The sequence below is a fragment of the Mus caroli genome, unplaced genomic scaffold (genome assembly GCF_900094665.2).
Source record: "Mus caroli unplaced genomic scaffold, CAROLI_EIJ_v1.1 scaffold_8571_1, whole genome shotgun sequence".
Lineage (NCBI taxonomy): Eukaryota > Metazoa > Chordata > Mammalia > Rodentia > Muridae > Mus > Mus caroli.
In genome coordinates this window covers 50,363-71,307 of record NW_018391484.1, presented here as the reverse complement: position 1 = coordinate 71,307, position 20,945 = coordinate 50,363, and the positions used below count along the sequence as shown (strand labels likewise).

Below are 20,945 nucleotides of genomic sequence, written 5' to 3'. Positions count from 1 at the left end.
AAAAAAAAAAAAAATTCTTCCCATCTATGCTTCATATGTGTGAAAAGGAGTTTAAGGACACCAACCTTGTCTACAGATAGTGTTTCAGGATACACAAATGTAGAAATTAAAAGAAACCAAGAAGAATAGAAAACTGGCTAAGATTTAATTTTCCAAGGGAGCCCTGTTATTGCTCTAGCAAGGAATATAACATAGAAGGTTCAGCCATGTGGTTCTGGCATTAAGAGACAGGATTGAAAAAATGTGTTCTGGCATCTTTCTCTGTGACTTAGGACATTTGTTATGGCCAGTATTATAACAGGGATATCTGTGTAAGGAGACATAGAGGATCTGTTTTTTTAAACTCCAAAGGAGAACCCTGAATGCTGAAGATGACAGAGGTGTGGTATAACTGCACACATTCACTGCTAACAGGGAATGGAAAAAACCCAAGAGCAATAAGTGTTATGAAGTCAATAGAGATGAAAGGAATTGGAGATGTAAAGATAAATTATAATCAGACATGGAATTGCAGTGCTTGGAGTTTGTATTACTTATGATTTCTATTCCTGCACAAAAATCATGACCAAGAAGCAAGTTGGGGAGGAAAGGATTTCTTTGCCTTAGACTTCCACACTGCTGTTCATCACCAAGGAAATCAGGACTGGAACTCAAGCAGGTCAGAAAGCAGGAACTGATGCAGAGGTCATGGAGGGATGTTCATTACTGGCTTGCTTCCCCTGGCTTGCTCAGCCTGCTCTCTTATAGAACCAAGACTACCAACCCAGAGATGGTCCCTCCCACAAGGAGCCTTTCCCCATTGATCACTAATTGAGAAAATGCCTTACAGTTGTATCTCATGGAGGCATTTCCTCAACTGAAGCTCCTTTCTCTGTGATAACTCCAGCTTTGTCAAGTTGACACAAAACTAGCCAGTACAGAGTTTGCTCAACTTGTATTAGATCTTGCTTTGGCACATTGTTTTCTGTTCTTTTTTTCTCAAATTTAAATGGTATTATGTTCCATTATACGATGGAAGTATGTGATCTACATTTTTTCTTTATTTTTCAGGAGATTATATTGCATTGTTATATACATTTTAGAAGAATCTTTGAACTTTGGACTTCAAACAAACCTGATGCTATTTTAGATTATGTGAAATTAAAGTGGACCTAATCCATTTTGCACTATTTTATGGCTACAACACTATCATGGTCAAGGAATAGAATGTAGTGGTTTGTATAGGAATGGCTCCATAGACTATTCTGTTTAGATGTTTGACCATGCTGTGTGGCACTATTAGATTATGTGTCCTTGTTGGAGTAGGCATGGACGTTTTAGAGCACGTGCGTCACATTGTTCATGGAGTTACACTTCTGAGAAGAACAAAACTAGTCAGTGTGTTCCTGTTTCTACTTTAGGTGACTGTGTATTAGGATATAAAACCGTCAGATGAATTTTGAAGACCATTTCTGCAAGAACAGAGTCTTATTTCCCACCATGACAATAATAGACTAAAACTCTGAAATTATAAACTAGGTCTAGTTAAATGTTTTCATTTATGAGAATAGTCATGCACATTATGTCTCCTCACAGCAATACATTCCTAACTAAGAATTCCCATTTAAATAGGGTTTGGAACTCATGCTGACCTCCATTTTCCTTACTACTGTTTTGATTCACTTGAACTTTCACAGATCATTGCATGTTATTATATTTAGGGTGAGATCATAAATATAAATTCTCTCGTGTCTTGAGAATTCATTTTTTCCATGAAGTTATTGTTAACCTCTGGTTTTTAGGTTTTTAACACAGATTTTGACCTAAATACTTATCACTGGGGGAGAAGCAAAAATATATAATGAAAACTTAATGACTTTTTTTTCTGTTATCCACTTTGACAGAAACATTAAGTAATATTCTTATGTAGGTGTGGATTTGGAGCCTTTCAGAGTAAAGGTTTTTTTTTTTCTCAGCAAAACATAATTAAACAGATAAAGAGATGTTTCAGAGAATAGAAAACACAAATTGTGTGGAACTGAGTTCATACTTCACCAAAGAATATGAGTACATGCCTGTAATCCAGTGATGCTATGGAGGGTAAGAGATTAAATCAAAAGAATCTTTTCAGGATTCCTATGAAGAGATCAAGGCATATGTGATAAGAAATACAGGAATCCAGCAGGCGAATATGGTAGTGCATGACTTTATTCCCAGTAATCTAGAAAAGGAGACTGGTGGGCATTTCTGAGTTCAAGATCAGTGTGATTTTCACAACAACTTACAGTCAAGTCATAGACACTGTATTATTGAGTAAACCAAGGAAGCAACTTAATATAAAGTGAATGAAATGCATAAATGATTTAGTGCATATCTATCTATCTATCTATCTATCTATCTATCTATCTATCTATCTGTCTGTCTATCTATCTATTTATCATCTATCATCTATCTATCTTTCTACCTATCCATACAAGTAAATAAAATATACTATAAATAAGGCAAATAGTAATCAAACTGTGGTTGTCTTAACTTGAATTTATTCTTTCTTAACTTTATACAACTGTACATTCTAAGAGACATGCATGCATGCAGTCACACATAAAAACATCATAAATAGAATGATAAAAATATAAAGGGCATAATACTGTGCCATTTAATGTCACGTATTCACATACAGGAGTGGGCTTTCCTTTGTTTCTCTAAGACATTAGTAAATGCATGCTGCAATATATAAAAAATTATATCAGAGAAATAGTTTCCATAGTCACATGCCATGAAATGAAGGTCAGAATATTATTTAATTAAAATACTGTTTTTAAAAGTCTCTGGGGTTGATAGTAAAATAGTTAGTTTTCATAGGTGAAGACCCCAGAATGCTGAAAATCTACATTCCAATAAATGTGATATTTGAGGTAAAATGATTACTTATTCATAAACAAAATGAGTAAAGAATCAATATATGAAATATAAATAATATATGCATTGAGGATCAATAAATAATGAGTAGCAATGTTAAAGGAGCCTTCCTATTCTACCATATTTACCTAATCCAGTTCATCTGTTCAAGGTGAAGAAATTAAATTACATATTTTATAGATTCAAAATTAAACTATATAACTTACTGTACTAAATATGCAGATGTGTATGGTAAAGTTGATCGTTATATTACCATTTTTATGCCATTTAAACAGGTATAACTTTAAGAACTACCAGTATATTCTTGCTCTGCAATTTGCCATTGAGGAGATCAATGGGAACCCCAATCTTTTACCCAACATATCTCTTGGATTCGATTTTTACAATGTCAGATTCACTGGAAAGTACATTTTTGATATTACTTTTAATTGGCTCACAGCTCTTGGTGAGAGAAATTATATACCTAATTACAGTTGTAAAAAGAGAAATTTCACTGCTGCACTGACAGGAACATCATGGATAACATCTGCCCAAATTGGGACATTGCTTCAACTCTTTAAATTTCCACAGGTGAGAAAATGTGGATTTTGGGAACCGAGAGTCAGTTCTCTTTGTTATTGTATTGGTGTATTTAAACTGAAAGAATGGTTGATCAATTATCCAAACCTCAAAGTAATACTCAGAACATGGAGTTCAATCCAGGTTTCTCTTGCTTGTAAGAGAATTATTTATGTAGTAAATGAAGCTAGATAAGTCCTGGAAACTTCCATGCCTAACAAAAATTTCTGTTAAATGTAGTATGTGTAATGTCTCTTTAAAATATTCTCCTGTATTCTTCTATTGCTTAAGGGAATAAAATTTATTTAGATGTCAACATTTTTTCTCTTCTTTCCAATTTGCTTCAGATTAGTTTTGGACCTTATGATCTTCTCCTGAGTGACCATGGTCAGTATCCTTCTCTCTACCAGATGGCCCCCAAGGACACGTCACTTTCACTTGCCATTGTTTCATTGATGGTTCATTTTAGGTGGTCATGGGTTGGTCTCATACTCCCCGATGACCACAAAGGAATTGAAATTCTCTCAGATTTTAGAAAAGAGATGGAGAGAAATGGCATCTGCCTAGCTTTTATAAAAATAACCCCAGAAACATGGACTTCATATGTTTCCAAATTCTGGGAAAATATGGATGAGACAAATGTAACAATTATTTATGGTGACATTGATTCGCTAGAAGGTGTAATGAGGAATATTGAGCAAAGGTTATTGACATGGAATGTCTGGATCATGAACATTGAACATCATGTTATTGACAGAGCTGATTATTTCATGTTAGACCCATTCCATGGAAGCCTAATTTTTAAGCACAATTATAGAGAGAATTTTGAATTTACCAAATTTATTAAAACAGTTAATCCCAATAAATACCCAGAAGACATTTATCTTCCTAAGCTGTGGTATTTGTTCTTCAAGTGCTCATTTGCTGACACTAATTGTCACGTGTTAGACAACTGTCAAACCAATGCTTCTTTGGATATACTCCCTCGTCACATATTTGATGTGGCCATGAATGAAGAGAGCACAAGTATTTACAATGGTGTGTATGCTGTGGCTCACAGCCTCCATGAGATGAGACTTCAACAACTTCAAATGCAACCATATGAAAATCGCAAAGGGATGGTGTTCTTTCCATGGCATGTAATAACCTTTCTACTGTATTTTATTGTCAGCACTCTGGCATAAGAGATTTGCAGCAACACTAATTAGGGATTGTAAAATTCAGGTATCTTGTCCACAATTAAGAATTGTTTGTGTTTCTAATCTTACCTATAAATCAATATAGTTTCAAATGTATGAAGTTTTGAAATCATGTGCAAGATACCAGGAGCAAATATGCTTTGTCAACATCAAGTTCTTTTCATCAATATCTAGCTGTGCATTCTTCTTACAGTAATAGAGGCAATTAATATACTCATTGCTTTATATATTTTTAAGAGAAATTACAACGGGGTCATTTATGTGAAACAATGATAGTTGGTTTATATAGACATGATGCCTTTGAATTAATTTCTTGACATTAGTATCTTCATTTTGGACACTAGCTCTGAACATATTCTGAAGGTGAAGGAGTCTTGCTTAGTTTCAAAAAAGCTTATTTTTTCATAGAACAGTTGTCATTGATGGCTTACTTGAGCTTGGTTCTAAGTTTTCACTTGAAGATCAATAATAATGTTATTCTGAACATCCTCTTCACTAAGTCATCCTTAATGGAATCTTCATTAATATTGATGTTCACAGCAGAATTTATTCTACCCTTATGCACAATGAAATATAAAATTATGTTTCTCTTTAAGCTTAATACTTTCCTGAAGGATATTGACGTGAAAGACAAAAGGAGTTTAGATTGGAAACAGACAATAGATACAGAGTATGACATTCATAATATTTGGAATTTACCAAAGGGTCTTGGATTAAAAGTGAAAATAGGATCCTTTTCTGCAAATGCTCCCAAAGGTCAACAGTTGTCATTATCTGAACACATGATTCAATGGCCAGAAATATTTTCAGAGGTGGGTTATATATTACCTAAATGCTTTGTGCTTATATTATTAAAACAATTATATTCTCTGATATAATGATGATTGACTCAAGTTCCATGACACTTGGAGTATCAGTATAAAAGTGTTTAAAGTATTTCTAGTATACTGTTTTTATTTTCCTTGATTAAGATCAATGGAAGTATACAGTGTTCAATAAGTCCCCCTCAAATGAGGAGTAGGTTTCCTCCATTTCTCATAAATGAGGGATGGGACACATGGAAAGAGGAAATTTTCATCTCCATATGACTCGTGTGTTAATGTACTTGAGGAAAATCTCTTTTGGAGATTAAAATCCTAAAACAATATTAAGTTTATTAAATACCATGACCAAAAATGACTTTTATAAGATAGACTGTATTTTGTTTTATGGTTTTAGAATTATCAGTTTCTACAAAGAATAGAAGCATAACAACAAATTTACATACTGGAGAGAGGAAATGGAAAAAATATTTCTATCCTCAAATATTAACAGCATATAAAATTAGTATCCTAGAATTAAGGAAACGTTTTCACTTTTCAATTCCCAACCACTGTGTCCTAATTTCATCACCAAGTATGAATTCCCTAAAGATTCAATAACTTCCCTTATAATATCACAAAAATGTAAATAAGCATAAAATGATAATATTCTTTAAAATATTATTTAATATCTCCATTAGCAATCCTTAATTGTCTTTAATTCTCAATATGTGCTATCTTATCGAATGTTTAATAATAACTTGAAAGACCTTACAAACCAATTTGAGAGTGCAGGGCATTATATTTGAATATACATGGTTTTCATATGTAACAGGTTGCAAATGATATATCATTCTCTGAATTCAGGAAGAAATGAATACTCCAGCTCTCTTCTATCTTCCCTGTAATTTTGACATTCTTAAAATAAATATTGACAATTAAATTTTAACTGAGTCTTTTCATGTTAGCTAAATTTATCTATATATTTCTTCCTACAAATATATGTTTATGTGCTTCCATAATAATTTTAATCCTCTCAAATTGACAGTCAACATTCACCATAATGGTGGAAGTTGAGATGCTCAACACATGTGTCAGAAAGTACAAAATTTATATTCCCCAGTACAGGGGAATGCCAGGGCCAAAAGTGGGAGTGGGTGGGTAGGGGAGTGGGGCGGAGGGTATGGGGGACTTTAGGGATAGCATTGGAAATGTAAATGAGGAAAATACTAATAAAAATATTAAAAAAAAGTATAAAATTAGTGTTAGGGTAGATGGACCCCATGGACTCCAATATTATGTTCCTAGTCACTAATGTCTCACAATTTTGTCCATAATTCAAGATTCCAAGTTTTTTAACACTGTGATAATTGACAGACCTAAATTTAAATACTTTTGCCTTCTCAAGGCCATTATCTTTTAACTTTATTAAATTCCTTTTAAAAAATTTTATTGGTTATTTTACATATTGACATTTCATACATTACCCCCTTTATGGTTTCTCATTTGCAAACTCCCTTTCATATCCTCCATCTTCAGCTTCCATTAAGGTGCTCATCCTACCCCCATATTCCTGCATCATCGTCCTAGCTGTCATTCCCCTTTGCTGGGAATCAACTGCCTTTCAGAGGACCAAGATAATCTACTCCCATTGAAGCCAGATATGGTCATATTCTCCTACATATACTGCTGGAGCCATGGATCTCTCCATGTGTATTCTTTGATTGGTGGTTAAGTCCCTGAGAGCTCTGAGGATTCTATTTCATTGATATTGTTGTTTTAACTAAGGGGTTGCAAACCTATTCAGCTCCTTCAGTTTTTAACTATCCCAGTGGAGTCCCTATACTCAGTCAGTCAGTTGACTGCAAGCATCCTCATCTGTATTGGTAAGGCACTGTCAGAGCCTCTCAGGAGACAGCTATCTAACTCCTGTCTGCAAGCATTTCTTGGCATGAGCAATGGTGTCTTCTTTGGTGATTGTATTTGGGATGTATCACCAGGTAGGGCAGTCTCTATATGACCTTTCTGTCAGTCTCTGCTCAACGCTTTGACCCTGTATTTTCTTTAGATAGGAACAAATTTTGGTCAATATTTTTGAGATGGCTTGGTTCCCCAATCCTTCAACCAGGGGCCTTGCCTAACCTATGGTTATGGACTCTAAATGTTCTCTCTCTGCTTTGTGGGGTATATCAACTAAGGTCATCCCCAGTGGATCCTGGGAGTCTCTTGCTTTCCAGGCATCTGGGAATCTGTTAGCTACCCCACTTACCCATCCCTTTTTACTACAAATAATATTTTAAATATGTCTAATTACTAATAAAATATTTGCTTTTCAGTGTATGATCTTCAAAAAATTATTTTTTCATTTTTCATAAAACCCTAAACATTAAATAACATTATTCATTTCTCTCAGATCCCACAGTCTGTGTGCAGTGAAAGCTGTGGGCCTGGATTCAGGAAAGTAACCATGGAGGGCAAGGCCATCTGTTGCTACAAGTGCACTCCTTGTGCAGACAATGAGATTTCTAATGACACGGGTAAATGCAGATTTTATGGTTAACATCCTATTTCACAATTTTATTCCACAATGTTCTAGCAAATGTAAAAGATCTGAGGGGAAGTGAGATATATATATATATATGAGACAGGATTTCTCTGTGTAGTCCTGGCTGTCCTGGAACTCACTATGTAAACCAGGCTGACCTCAAATTCAGAAATCTGCCTGCCTCTGCCTCCCAAGTGCTGGGATTAAAGGTGTGTGCCACCACTGCCCAGCTAAATAACTTTTAAAGATATTTAAATGTCATAATTCATCACCATCTCTTCAAAGAGCTAACCACAGACATTGCAAATCATTCCTGATTTATATATTTAATCTAGTGCCAATATTGTTATTGGAAGATGTAATATATTCCCCTGAACTTTTCAATGTTTTTCAATTTATTCTTCTTTTTAACACTTTTAATTAAGTATCACAGATTTTAAAAAAAATGTATTTCCAAGATTTTTAAGAACCTTAAAAGGCTCAGATAAGTTGCATCTTCATAGAGATAATTAACAGCTCATTTCTCATTTTTATTTGTTTGATAATTTCATCCAATGTATTTTCATCACATTCATCACTCACACTCTTCTCAGATTTATTTCCCCTTCCCTCATTCCCAAAATTTGTAACTAAACTATCTAATACAGTTCATGATACTAATGGATACTTACATGTGTGCAGTCACCTAATGTTTGTTAACCAACCATGTCCTGCAAACTGAAATATAAAATTATCTTTCCTGTAGCTATCAATTTTTAATACCTCATTTTCTGGAGATGGGGAATACTTAATGACTACCTACAATATCTATACTGAAACTTGTCTGGGTTAAGACAGCATGCATCTAAAACATTTTCTTCTGTGTTATGACTTTATGGGAACAATATCTCTGTGATCAAAAAACAGAATTATTTTGTGGTATTCTGTACACTGAAGGTTTTGGAAACTTTCTGGCTTCTCTTGGATAAGAATTTTACAGAACTTTTTATGTTGTTACTAGAATGATTAGGAACGAGTTGGGGTATTGGTCTTTTAGGGGAAGGCGCACACCTAGGGACTGGTTTTAGGTTTTAAAAGTCCATGTGACAACTGGGACTTTTTTTTTTTTTTTTTTTTTACTGCTGCTGCCTTCAAATCAAGATTTATCACTGGCTGCTTTTATGCTTTCTTCTATTATGTAAATGAAGGAATACTCTAAATCTATAGTACACACCACATTTAATGAATTAATTTATTTAGTTGCAATCTAATCATTGTTAACACTCTGTGGCAACCCTCCCACAGCTCATTAACTCATTCCTTCACCCCTATATTGGCTTTTCAGCTTCCCAAACTTCTGAAACTCTGAGGGATGTATCCTAGGTGTTCTGTGCTTTTTGGCTAATATTAATTACTAGTGAGAACATATGAGGTATGTCCTTTGGCGTCTAGCTTACCACACTCAGGATGATATTTTGTAGTTTCATACATTATCCTTTAAATCTCATTATGCTGTTGATCTTAATAACTGAGTAATATTCCATTGTGTAAATGTGCCACATATTCTGCATCCATTCTTCTGATATAGGACATGTATTGCTTCCAGCTTTTGGGCTCTTACAAATAAGGCCACTACAGACATAGATGAGCATGTGTCCCTTGATATGTTGAGCCAATTTTGGGGTATATATCCAAAGGCAGTATAGCTGGTTAGATCTATTTCCAATTTTCTGAGGAACACCCAGATTTATTTCAAGAGTGGTTATACCAGTTTGAAATTCTCTAGGTGGGACAGTCTCTGAATGGCCATTCTTTAGTCTCTGCTCCAAACTTTATCCCTGTATTTCCTTCCATGGATAGTTTGTTCCCCCTTGTAAGAAGGATTGAAGTATACACACATTGGTCTTCCTTCTTTTTGAGTTTTAAGTGTTTTGCAAATTGTATCTTGGTTATTCTGAGTTTCTGGGGTAACATTCACTTACCAGTGAATGAATACCATATATGTTCTTTTGTGATTTGGTTGCCTCATTCAGGGTTATATACTCCAGATCCATTCATTTGTCTAAGAATTTCATAAATTCAATTTTTGAATAGAAGTGTAATACTCCATTGTTTTATGTATCACATTTTCCATATCCATTCCTCTGTTGAGGGACATCTGTGTTCTTTTCAGCTTCTGGCTACTAAAAATAAGGCTACTAAGAATATAGTGGAGCATTTGTCCTTATTAAAAGCTGGAGCATCTTCTGTGTATATGCCTAGGAGTGGTATTTCTGGATCTACCAGTAGTACTATGTCCAGTTTTCTGAGACAGAGCCAAACTGCTTTCCAGTGTGGTTATAGGAGCTTAGAATCTCACCATCAATGATGGAGTCTTCCTCTTTCTCCACATCCTCGCCACCCTCTCTGTCACCTGAGTTTTTGATCTTTGCCATTCTGACTGGTGTGATGTCGCATCTCAGGATTGTTTTGATTTACATTTCCCTGATTATTAAGGATGTTGAATATTTTTTAGGTACCTCTCAAGCATTCAGTATTCCTAAGTTGAGAATTCTTTGTTAAGCTCTGTACCCCATTTTTAATATGGTTATTTGTTTTTCTGGAGTCCAAATTCTTGAATTCTTTATATATGTTGCATATTAGCCACCTATGGGATTAAAAATTGGTAAAGAGCTTTTCCCGGTCTGTTGGTTGCCATTTTGTCATATTGATAGTGTATTTTGCCTTACAGAATCTTTGCAATTTTATGAGGTTTCATTTGTAGATTATTGATTTTACAGAATAAGCAATTGGTGTTCTGTTCAGGAATATTCCCCTGTGCCCATATCTTTGAGGCTCTTCCCCACTTTCTCCTCTATATATTTCAGTATCCATGATTTTATGTAGAGTACCTTCATCCACTTAGACTTCAGCTTTGTACAAGGAGATAAGAATGGATCAATTCTTGTTCTACATGCTAACTGCCAGTTAATTCAATAACATTTGTTGAAAATACTGTCTTTTCCCCACTGACTGGTTTTACATCCTTTGTCAAAGATCAAGTGACCATAGGTGTGTGGATTCATTTCTGTGTCATCAATTCTATTCCATTGATCTACCTACCTGTCATTGTATCAATAAAATGCAGTTTGTATTGAAATTGTTCTGTAGTACAGCTTGAGGCCAGGGATGGCAATTTCACTGGAGATTCTTATATTGTTAGGAGTAGATTTTGCTAGGTTTTTTTGTTATTCCAGATGAATTTGCAAATTTCCCTTTCTAACTCTGTGAAGAATTGAGTTGGAATTTTGATGGGGATTGCATTGAATAATTACATTGCTTTTGGCAAGATAGTAATTTTTTACTATATTAATCCTGCCATTCCATGAGCATGGGAGATCTTTTCATTTTCTGAGATCTTCTTTGATTTCTTTCTTCAGAGACTCGAAGTTCTTATCATATAGATCTTGACTTCCTTATTTAGAGTCACACCAATGTATTTTATACTATTTGTGACTATTGTAAGTAGAGTTGTTTCCCTAATTTCTTTCTCAGCCTGTTTATCTTTTGTGTAGAGAAAGGCCACTGATTTTTTTTCCAGTTAATTTTATATCAAGCTACTTCACTGAAGTTGTTTATCAGGTTTAGGAGTTCTCTGGTAGAATTTTTGGTGTCACTAATACATATTCTATCATATCATCTGCAAAGAGTGATATATTGACTTCTATCTTTCCAATTTGTATCCCTTTGATCTCCTTTTGTTGTCTAATTGTTCTGTCTAGGACTTCAAGTACTTTATTGAATAGGTACGGAGAGAGTGGGCAGCCTTGTCTAGTCCCTGATTTTAGTGGAATTGCTTCATGTTTATCTACATTTGTTTTGATATTGGCTACTGGTTTGCTATATATTGCTTTTATTATGTTTAGGCATGGGCCTTGAGTTCCTGATCTTTTCAAAACCTTTATGATGAATGGGTGTCAGATTTTGTCAAATGCTTTATCGGCTTCTAATGAGATGATCATTCAGTTTTTGTGTTTGAGATTGTTTTATAGTAGACTACATCGATGGATTTCCATATATTGAACCATTCCTACAGTTCCAAAATTAATAGTGGAGATTTCCATTTTGTCCACATCCTTGCCAGCATGTATTCTCTCCTGAGTTATTGATCTCAGCCATTCTATTTGGTGTGAAGTAGAATCTCAGTGTCTTTTTGATTTGAATTTCACTGATCAATAAGGACTTTAGTTCTTAAGTGCCTTTTAGCCATTTGTTTTTTGTTGAGTTCTTTGATCCACTTGTTGTTGAGTATTCTGCAAGGTGATAATTATAGATCTATATTCATATTCCTAAATACAGACTGTTAATTAGACCAGCATCATTCATGGAATATGCTTGCTTGCTTGCTTGCTTGCTTCTTTTCTTTCTTCCTTTCGTTCTCTCTCTCCTTCTTTCTTTTTTATTATATGTTTTTGGCTTCTTTGCAAATATAAAGTGTCCATATGTTCATGGACTTATTTCTTGTCTTCACTTCCATTCCATTGAATGGCCTTTCTATATATGGACCAATACAACGTTTTGATTTGTTTAGTTTTGTTTTTCACTATTGTTCTGTAGTACAGCTTAAGTTCAGGGGTGGTAATTCGTTCAGTAGTTCTTTTTGTGTTAAGAATTGTTTTTTCTATGCTGGGTTTTTGTTTTTCTATATGAAATTGAGAATTTCTCTTTCAATGTTTGTGAAAAACTGTGTTGGATTCTTGATGGTAATTGCATTGAATCTGTTGATTGCTTTTGGTAGGATATCCATATTTACGATGTTAATCCTACCAATTTATGAGTATTGGAATTCTCTCTATCTTCTAACATCTTCTTCAACAGCTTTCTTGAAGGACTTGAAGTTATTGTCATATAGATCTTTCATTTACTCTTTAAGCATTACACCAAGATACTTTATACCAGTTCTGTGTAATGTGAAGGGTGTTGTTTTTTCTTTTCTTTTCTTTTTTTTTTTTTCATTCTTGTTATCATTTGGGTAGGGGAAGGCTACTAATTTATTTGAGTGAAATTAATATCCAGCTACTTTGCTTAAGTTGTGTTTTAGCTGTTGAAGCACTCTGGTAGATTTTTTGAGGTTGCTAATGTAAACTAACATATCACCCACAAATAGTGATACCTTGACTATTTCTTTTCCAATGTGTGTTCTTTTAATCTGCTATTGTTGTCTCATTGCTCTCTCTAGTAAGTAAAGTACTATGTTGAAAATATATTGAGAGAAAGGTCATACTTGTCTTGTCCTGTAATTTAGTAGGATTGTTTCAAGTATCTCTCCATTTAATTTGAGGTTGGCTGATTGTTTGGTGTATATTGTTTTTATTATATTTATATAAGGACCATGATATCCTGATCTCTCTGATACTTTTGATATGATGGGGTGTTGTATATTGTCAAATGCTATGTCAGCTTTTAATGAGATGCTTTACATTGAGTTTGTTTATATAGTGGATTACATTAATGGGCATTTGTAAATTGCCATATCACTACATTCCTGAAATTCTACAAAAGAATTTCTACAGCTGATATAACCACTCAAGATTGTGGCCGGATACAAAATTAACTCAAAGAAATCAGTATCCTCCTGTACGTAAGCAAGAACATGGCTGAGAAAAAAGTTATTATAAACAAATATAATATCTACTTCATGTATCTCTAACCAAGTAAGCAAAAAAATCTATATGATAATAAGCTCGGATCTCTGAAGAGAAAAATAGAGTAAGATATCAAAAGATGAAAACATCTCCTGTGCTTGTAGATCAATATACTTAACATAGTGCAAATGGCCTCCCAGCCAAAAGAAATGTTCAGTTTCAATGTAAACACCAAAATTCCAACAAAATACTTCACACATTTTGAAACAATAATTAGCAATTTCATATGGAGAATTCTGAGTCTTCTGAAGTGTCCAAACTCTCTTCTATCAATAATAATAAATTTTAATTTGTATAAAATTTCATACAAGGGAAATCTTTACATAACACACACATAAACACACACACACACAAATCAATATATAAATGAATTTTAATGTATCCTGTGTATGCATAAAAAGAGCCATTCACACATTAAGAACAAATCTGGCCAGTGTCTGTTAATTGATTATATTGTTCAACAGTATACAGCTCAAAGAAATGCTAAACACTCTAAGTTTGAAAATATTGTTCATAGAAATTTGAACACTAAGCTAATACAATTTTTTATATTTTAATATATCAATTTAATGTTATTAATGAAATAAAATAGGCACTCTGATTATCAATCATATTTTTAGAAATATAGAAATATTGTGTAATACACTGACATAGGGTTTTAATGCTGTGAACAAACAACATGAAAAAGGCAATGCATAAAAGCACAACATTTAATTTGTGCTGGATTAGCAGTTCACAGGTCCAGTAAATTATCATCAAGGTAGGAACATGGCTTTATCCAATCATGCATGATGCAGAAGGGCTGAGAAATCTATATCTTCTTCTGAGGGCTGCTAATAAAAGCCTGGATTCTTGGCATGTAAGACAAGGGTTTTAAAGCCCCTGCCCACAATGACAAACTTCCTTAAACAAAACACATCTACAAAGAGTGCCAGTCCCCAAGCCAAACATAATCAAGCTAGGACATTCCACTTGCTGCGTGCCATAGGTATGTTTAATCACTTGAATCTATAGCCGCAATAGTTAGACATAGCATTAAAAAAGTACATATTGTCCAACTTATAACATCCAAATATTTTATTACAGTTTCAACAATGTTAAATATCCAAGTTCAAATCTCTTCAGAGATTAAACTCTTCAATGTAAGCCTCAAAGGAAGACACGAGCTAGTTGGGCAAACTCCAAACTCTGGATTCCATGTCTGTAGTCAATGAGGTCTTCAGATCTCCATTACTTTTTCATCTTAGTTGACTGCAATACACTTCTTTCACCTGAGCTGATTCCAATCACTGCTAGCAGCTTCCTCAGCAGATATCCCATGGTTCTAGAATCTTGAACATTTTAGGGTTTTCAAGGCTATTTCAACATTATTGCTTCTTCTTCCAGTCTGTGGTATACACATGATATCCGAGGCTCCTTCAAAGTCTTGCATTATTTCTCCAACACTGTGCTCTAGCACACTAGGTTCTGGTTGACTACACTCAACTTACACTGTTTGTTTTGGTGATCAAACCATGCTATTCACATCTACAGTACACTAGGTTCTTGAACTGCAGCTAGGCTTCACCAGTAGCCTCTCATAGGAACTATTCATGGTGCTAAGTCTTACCATTTTTTGGCAAGAACCCTCTATTCCTTTGACATCAAGTTTAAATGAGGCTTCACTTTTACAATCTCATTTCATGGCTTCTCACAATATCAAGCATCAGGTACTTTAAATGACCCATTCATACTTTCATATCCAATAACACCTGGGTGCCTCTAACACCAAATTAAGGTGCAAATTGTGGTACAACATGGGGAATCTCTGGAACACAGCTTTTTTACTCTCAGAAAACACTTCCCAGACTATTTCACCTTTGTGATGCTGATGAATTTTTAATTATTGCTAATTTATAGCTCCATCTAACCAGAATAATTTGTTCTGGTAGTCTCCTTCTCTTTTTGACTTATAAGCCAGAGCCACATGGCCAATGCTTTCAAGTTCAGCTGCTTACTGGGGCGAGAATATCACTCCTCCTTATTCCAGTTCCAGCTTTTGTTTTACAACTCTGTAACTGCATAAGCTTGGCTGCCCTTGGACTTTCTCTGTAAATTGACCTTGAACTCAAGATCTGTATGGCTCTGAATCTAGAATGCTGAGATTTAATGTAATATATATATATATATATATATATATATATATATATATATATACTAAAAGCCATGGATTTAAAGTTATCTCTACTTGGAACTTGGTCTGTCACAGGCTGGCCTCAAACTCAAAGATCTGCTTAACTTTGTCTCCTGGGATAAAAGAAGTATACTATCATGCCTAGGTCTAAATTTTTTTTTAAAAAAAGTTTTATTAGGTATTTTGCTCATTTACATTTCCAGTGCTATCCCAAAAGTCCCCCATACCCTTCCTTCCACTACCCTACCCACTCAATCCCACTTCTTGGCCCTGGCGTTCCCCTGTACTGAGGCATATAAAGTTTGCATGGCCACTGGGCCTCTCTTTCCACTGATGGCCGGCTAGGCCATCTTTTGATACATATGCAGCTAGAGACACAAGCTCCAGGGGGTACTGGTTAGTTCATATTGTTGTTCCACCTATAGGGTTGCAGATCCCTTTAGCTCCTTGGATACTTTCTCTAGCTCCTCCATTGGGGGCCCTGTGATCCATCCAATAGCTGACTGTGAGCATCCACTTATGTGTTTGCCAGGCCCCTGCATAGTCTCACAAGAGATAGCTATATTAGGGTCCTTTCAGCAAAATCTTGCTAGTGTATGCAATGGTGTCTGCGTTTGGTGGCTGATTATGGGATGGATCCCCGGATATGGTAGTCTCTAGATGGTCCATCCTTTTGTGTCAGCTCCAAACTTTGTCTCTGTAACTCCCTCCATGGGTGTTTTGTTCTCAATTATAAGAAGGGGCAGTGTCCCCACTTTGGTCTTCGTTCTTCTTGAGTTTCATGTGCTTTGTATCTTGTATCTAGGGTATTCTAAGTTTCTGGGCTAATATCCACTTATCAGAGAGTTCATATCATGTGAGTTCTTTTGTGATTGGGTTACATCAATCAGGGTGATGCCCTCCAGGTCAATCCATTTGCCAAGGAATTTCATGAACTCATTCTTTTTAATAGCTCAGTATGCCTCCATTGTGTAAATATGCTACATTTTCTGTATCCATTCCTCTGTTGAGGGGCATCTGGGTTCTTTCCAGCTTCTGGCTATTATAAATAAAGCTGCTATGAACATATGGGAGCATGTGTCTTTCTTACTAGTTGGAACATCTTCTGGATATATGCCCAGGAGAGGTATTGTGGGATCCTCCCGTAGTACTATGTCCAATTTTCTGAGGAACCACCAGACTGATTTCCAGAGTGTTTGTACAAGCTTGCAATCCCACCAGCAATGGAGGAGTGTTCCTCTTTCTCCACATCCTCGCCAGCATCTGCTGTAACCTGAATTTTTGATCTTAGCCATTCTTACTGGTGTGAAATGGAATCTCAGGGCTGTTTTGATTTGTATTTCCCTGATGATCATGGACACTGTTTGCCATGATCCTGGTCAAAAGCCTATACATTCCAGCCCCAAGACGTTGTTCCCATGTTTGCCCCCCCCCCATTTCTGGATTGTAGTTCACTCCATATTAAAAATCCAAAGTATTCCCTTCTCAACTGAAAATATAAACAATAGTTTGGTTTGTTGAGATCTTGCTCAGAGATCTCTCCTCTATTTCCCCTTTTTCCCCTTGAAACTAGAATTCAGCTTTATTTCATTTCCTGGTGCCTCTTTATTTTTCTTAAAACATATGTTTTCTATTTTTTCTTTCTAAGATTGCTATGCTTGTTGAAAATGCACTTCATATGACTTAACCGAGATCAAAGTCTCTGCTCAGTTATATGGGACTTCCTTTGCTAATTCAGCTAATATAAACTTCTTTATCTTAGCCTGAGGTAAGCTCTTTAGACAAGGGCAAAAGGCATTCACACACTTCACCAAAATATTTCAAGACTAGTCTCATATAAAAATTCTTCTCCTCTGAAACCTCTAGAACCAGGCTTCCACAGTGAAAATCACCCTCAGCAACAAAGGATTCCATATTCCTACAAGGATGGCACAATAAGCCTAACTTAAAACATTCTACTGCTTTCCAAATACAAAATCTCAAAATCCAAATTCTTTCAACCAAATTCAAGGACAGGTTTATCACAGAAATAACACTCCAGGTACTAACTTATGTCTTTGTTAGGGTTTTACTGTTGTAAACAATCACTTTGACACCGTCAACTTTTATAAAGACATTTCATTGGGAATGATTTATAGGTTCTAAGGTTCAGTAAACCATCCTCAAGTCCAGAGAGTGACAGCATCCAGGTAGGCATGGCACAAGAATAGCTAAGTATATTCAGTTAATAACTTCTAGGAAAATTCTGGCTTCCAGGTATCTAGGATGAGGGCCTTAAAGCCCACTTCCACAATGACATAATCCTTTCAACAAGGCCACATTATAAAATAGTGCCACTCTTTGTTGCAGGCATATTCAAACTACCATATCAAGATAAAGTATTTTATAAATTTTGCTGCATCCATTTTATGTTAATCATAGTATTTATGAAAATATTAAAAAGTTCCATTTTTCAAAAATCCCTTACATTTTCTAAGAATATTCTATCTATTAAAATATATGCTTGCTATAAATATTATGAAAACATATTATTGGATGGTTTTGAGCATCATAAAATGTAATAGCATCTATTTCATAAACACCAGCAGAGAATGGATAGAATTTTAAAATACGAGGAATTTTATGGAGAAAAGTAAATTTAGGATTCACATAAAAGAAGGCACTAACTGAAAAATTTAGGAAAATATTCCCTCTAATCTAAAATACCCATAATCAAATTTAAGCAGATCTGTGAAGTATGAGTACTATCTGGATCATAGAAGATTTTTACAATGTAATTTAGTATTGTAGTTAGTTTCAAAAGAGTTACAGCGTTGTCACTAAAGGCAGAGAAATATTGTGTGTACAGAGAACAAAAGCATTTAAGTAATAAAATTTAAATGACAACCATGAATCTTATAAGGAATTTATTGGAAGTTGAAGGGTACCTGAAAAGATACAGTAGTGTTTTTTAAAAAGGTATAAATATTTTCCCACTGAAGCTATTCCCAGTTCTGCAGATACTGGCTCATCAGAATGGACTCAGTGGTTATTAAAATGTAATAGGTAAATGTAGGGAGCTCAAGGAATTGTGAGTAAAAACTGATGATAGATAAGGGAAGGTGTGTGATGGTAGTATTTAAATAAAGCCACATTAAATCCTATAGTATGTGAACATAAATATGGAAAGAATATGCAAGGAAGAAGGAGGAGTTTCTAAATCTAGATTTATACATTCCAGCATACTAATTACTTTGTCCATGAGAAAAAAAAAATACAGTCACTTTTGTGACAGTAACTGTAGTTTGAGATGTCTTCATAGTCTGAACTCCTGATCTCAAGAAAACGTATGTTTCTGACCAGATGTAGACCAGTATGTGAAGTGTCCAGAGAGTCATTATGCAAATAAAGAGAAGAGCAACTGCTTCCAAAAATCTGTGAGCTTTCTGGCCTATGAAGACCCCTTGGGGATGGCATTAGCAAGCATAGCTTTGTGTTTATCTGCACTTACTGCCTTTGTTATTGGCATCTTTGTGAAGCATAGAGACACTCCTATTGTCAAGGCAAATAATCTAGCTCTGAGTTATATTTTGCTCATCACACTCACCTTCTGTTTCTTATGTTCTTTGAACTTCATTGGTAAGCCAACCACAGCTTCTTGCATCCTCCAGCAGACCACATTTGCAGTTGCTTTCACTGTGGCTCTTGCTACTGTGTTGGCCAAAGCTATTACTGTGGTCCTTGCTTTTAAAGTCAGTTTTCCAGGGAGAATGATAAGGTGGCTAATGATGTCAAGGGGTCCAAACTACATCATTCCTATATGCACAGTGATCCAACTTTTTATTTGTGGAATATGGATGACAACTTCCCCACCATTCTTAGACCAAGATGCGCATACTGAATATGGACACATCATCATTTTGTGCAACAAGGGCTCAGATATTGCCTTCCATTCAGTCCTGGGATACCTCTGCTTCTTGGCCCTTGGGAGTTATGCCATGGCCTTCTTATCCAGAAATTTGCCAGATACATTCAATGAATCCAAATTTCTGTCATTCAGTATGCTGGTGTTCTTCTGTGTCTGGGTCACCTTTCTTCCTGTCTACCACAGCACTAAAGGGAAGGCCATGGTGGCTATGGAAGTTTTCTCTATCTTGGCTACTAGCACAGCACTCCTTGCCTTCATATTTGGTCCCAAGTGTTACATTATCTTGTTGAGACCAGACAAGAATTCATTTAATCATATCAGGAAGGAAACACCCTCTAGAAGAAAGACCCTTTTTAAAAATATAGTTCAACAAAGAATTTAGCTTTTGTTTTAACAACTTCATAAATGGCATCATTCATATATCATTCTAAAATATGTTATACAGCTTCTCTGAGTCTAAGACCTGATGGCTCCATTCCTGGATCATGTCAAATCTTTGTATCCTTTCTCAATAGAAACTCTTCTTTTTGTTTATTGTTTTAATTTTATTAAACTTTATGAGAATTCTTTCATCTTCCTAAAATATCAAAACATTTAGTTTACAAAATCGATTGGAATGTAATTTCTTAATGTCTATTATTTAATCATTCTAACAATTCAATTTTCATATTATTTTTGATTACATTTATAACATTTAATTTTCAATATACCTTATTCGAAAATGAGCAACAAAGTAAAGGATATACAGGGGCTTAACCTAGGCCTCCTGCACATATGTAGCAGTTGTACACCTGGGTGTTCATGTCTGTAGGAACAACTGGTACAAAACCTTTTGTGTATAAGTGGGAAATGTTCTTCTTGTTGGGCTCCCTTATCTGGCCTTATAGAGACTTGAAGTGCTGTGATAGGAGTATACCCATGGGGCCTAAACCTTCACTCAGGGAAGTGGAGGGTCAGAGTGAGAGGCATTGTGGAAGAGAGTAACTGAGAGGGGGGAAGTGAGCACTATCTAAACTGAGTAATTAAAAATTGAAACACCAAAGTTATTTGATGATTTTCCTCATTTGTTTTAAACCACATCTTCATTTATATGACTTTATATGCATAATATAATATTTATAATAAAGGGAACTTTATATTTACCTGTCCAAAAAACATGTGAAACAAATCAACCTATTCTCTAATTAAAAAAAAAAAAAAGA

At 35.1% G+C, this 20,945-nt stretch overlaps 1 protein-coding gene across 1 annotated transcript; it reads left to right on the top strand.

The window, feature by feature from the left end:
* Positions 1 to 3,159: 3,159 nt before the first annotated feature.
* Positions 3,160 to 20,125, top strand: LOC110289209 (vomeronasal type-2 receptor 116-like). Its single transcript, XM_021155362.1, has 5 exons — positions 3,160 to 3,468; positions 3,804 to 4,595; positions 5,252 to 5,467; positions 7,869 to 7,992; positions 19,179 to 20,125. Exons 2-5 carry the CDS (start codon positions 3,867 to 3,869, stop codon positions 20,123 to 20,125), a joined length of 2,016 nt encoding a protein of 671 aa, XP_021011021.1. The 5' UTR covers positions 3,160 to 3,468; positions 3,804 to 3,866.
* Positions 20,126 to 20,945: the final 820 nt, after the last annotated feature.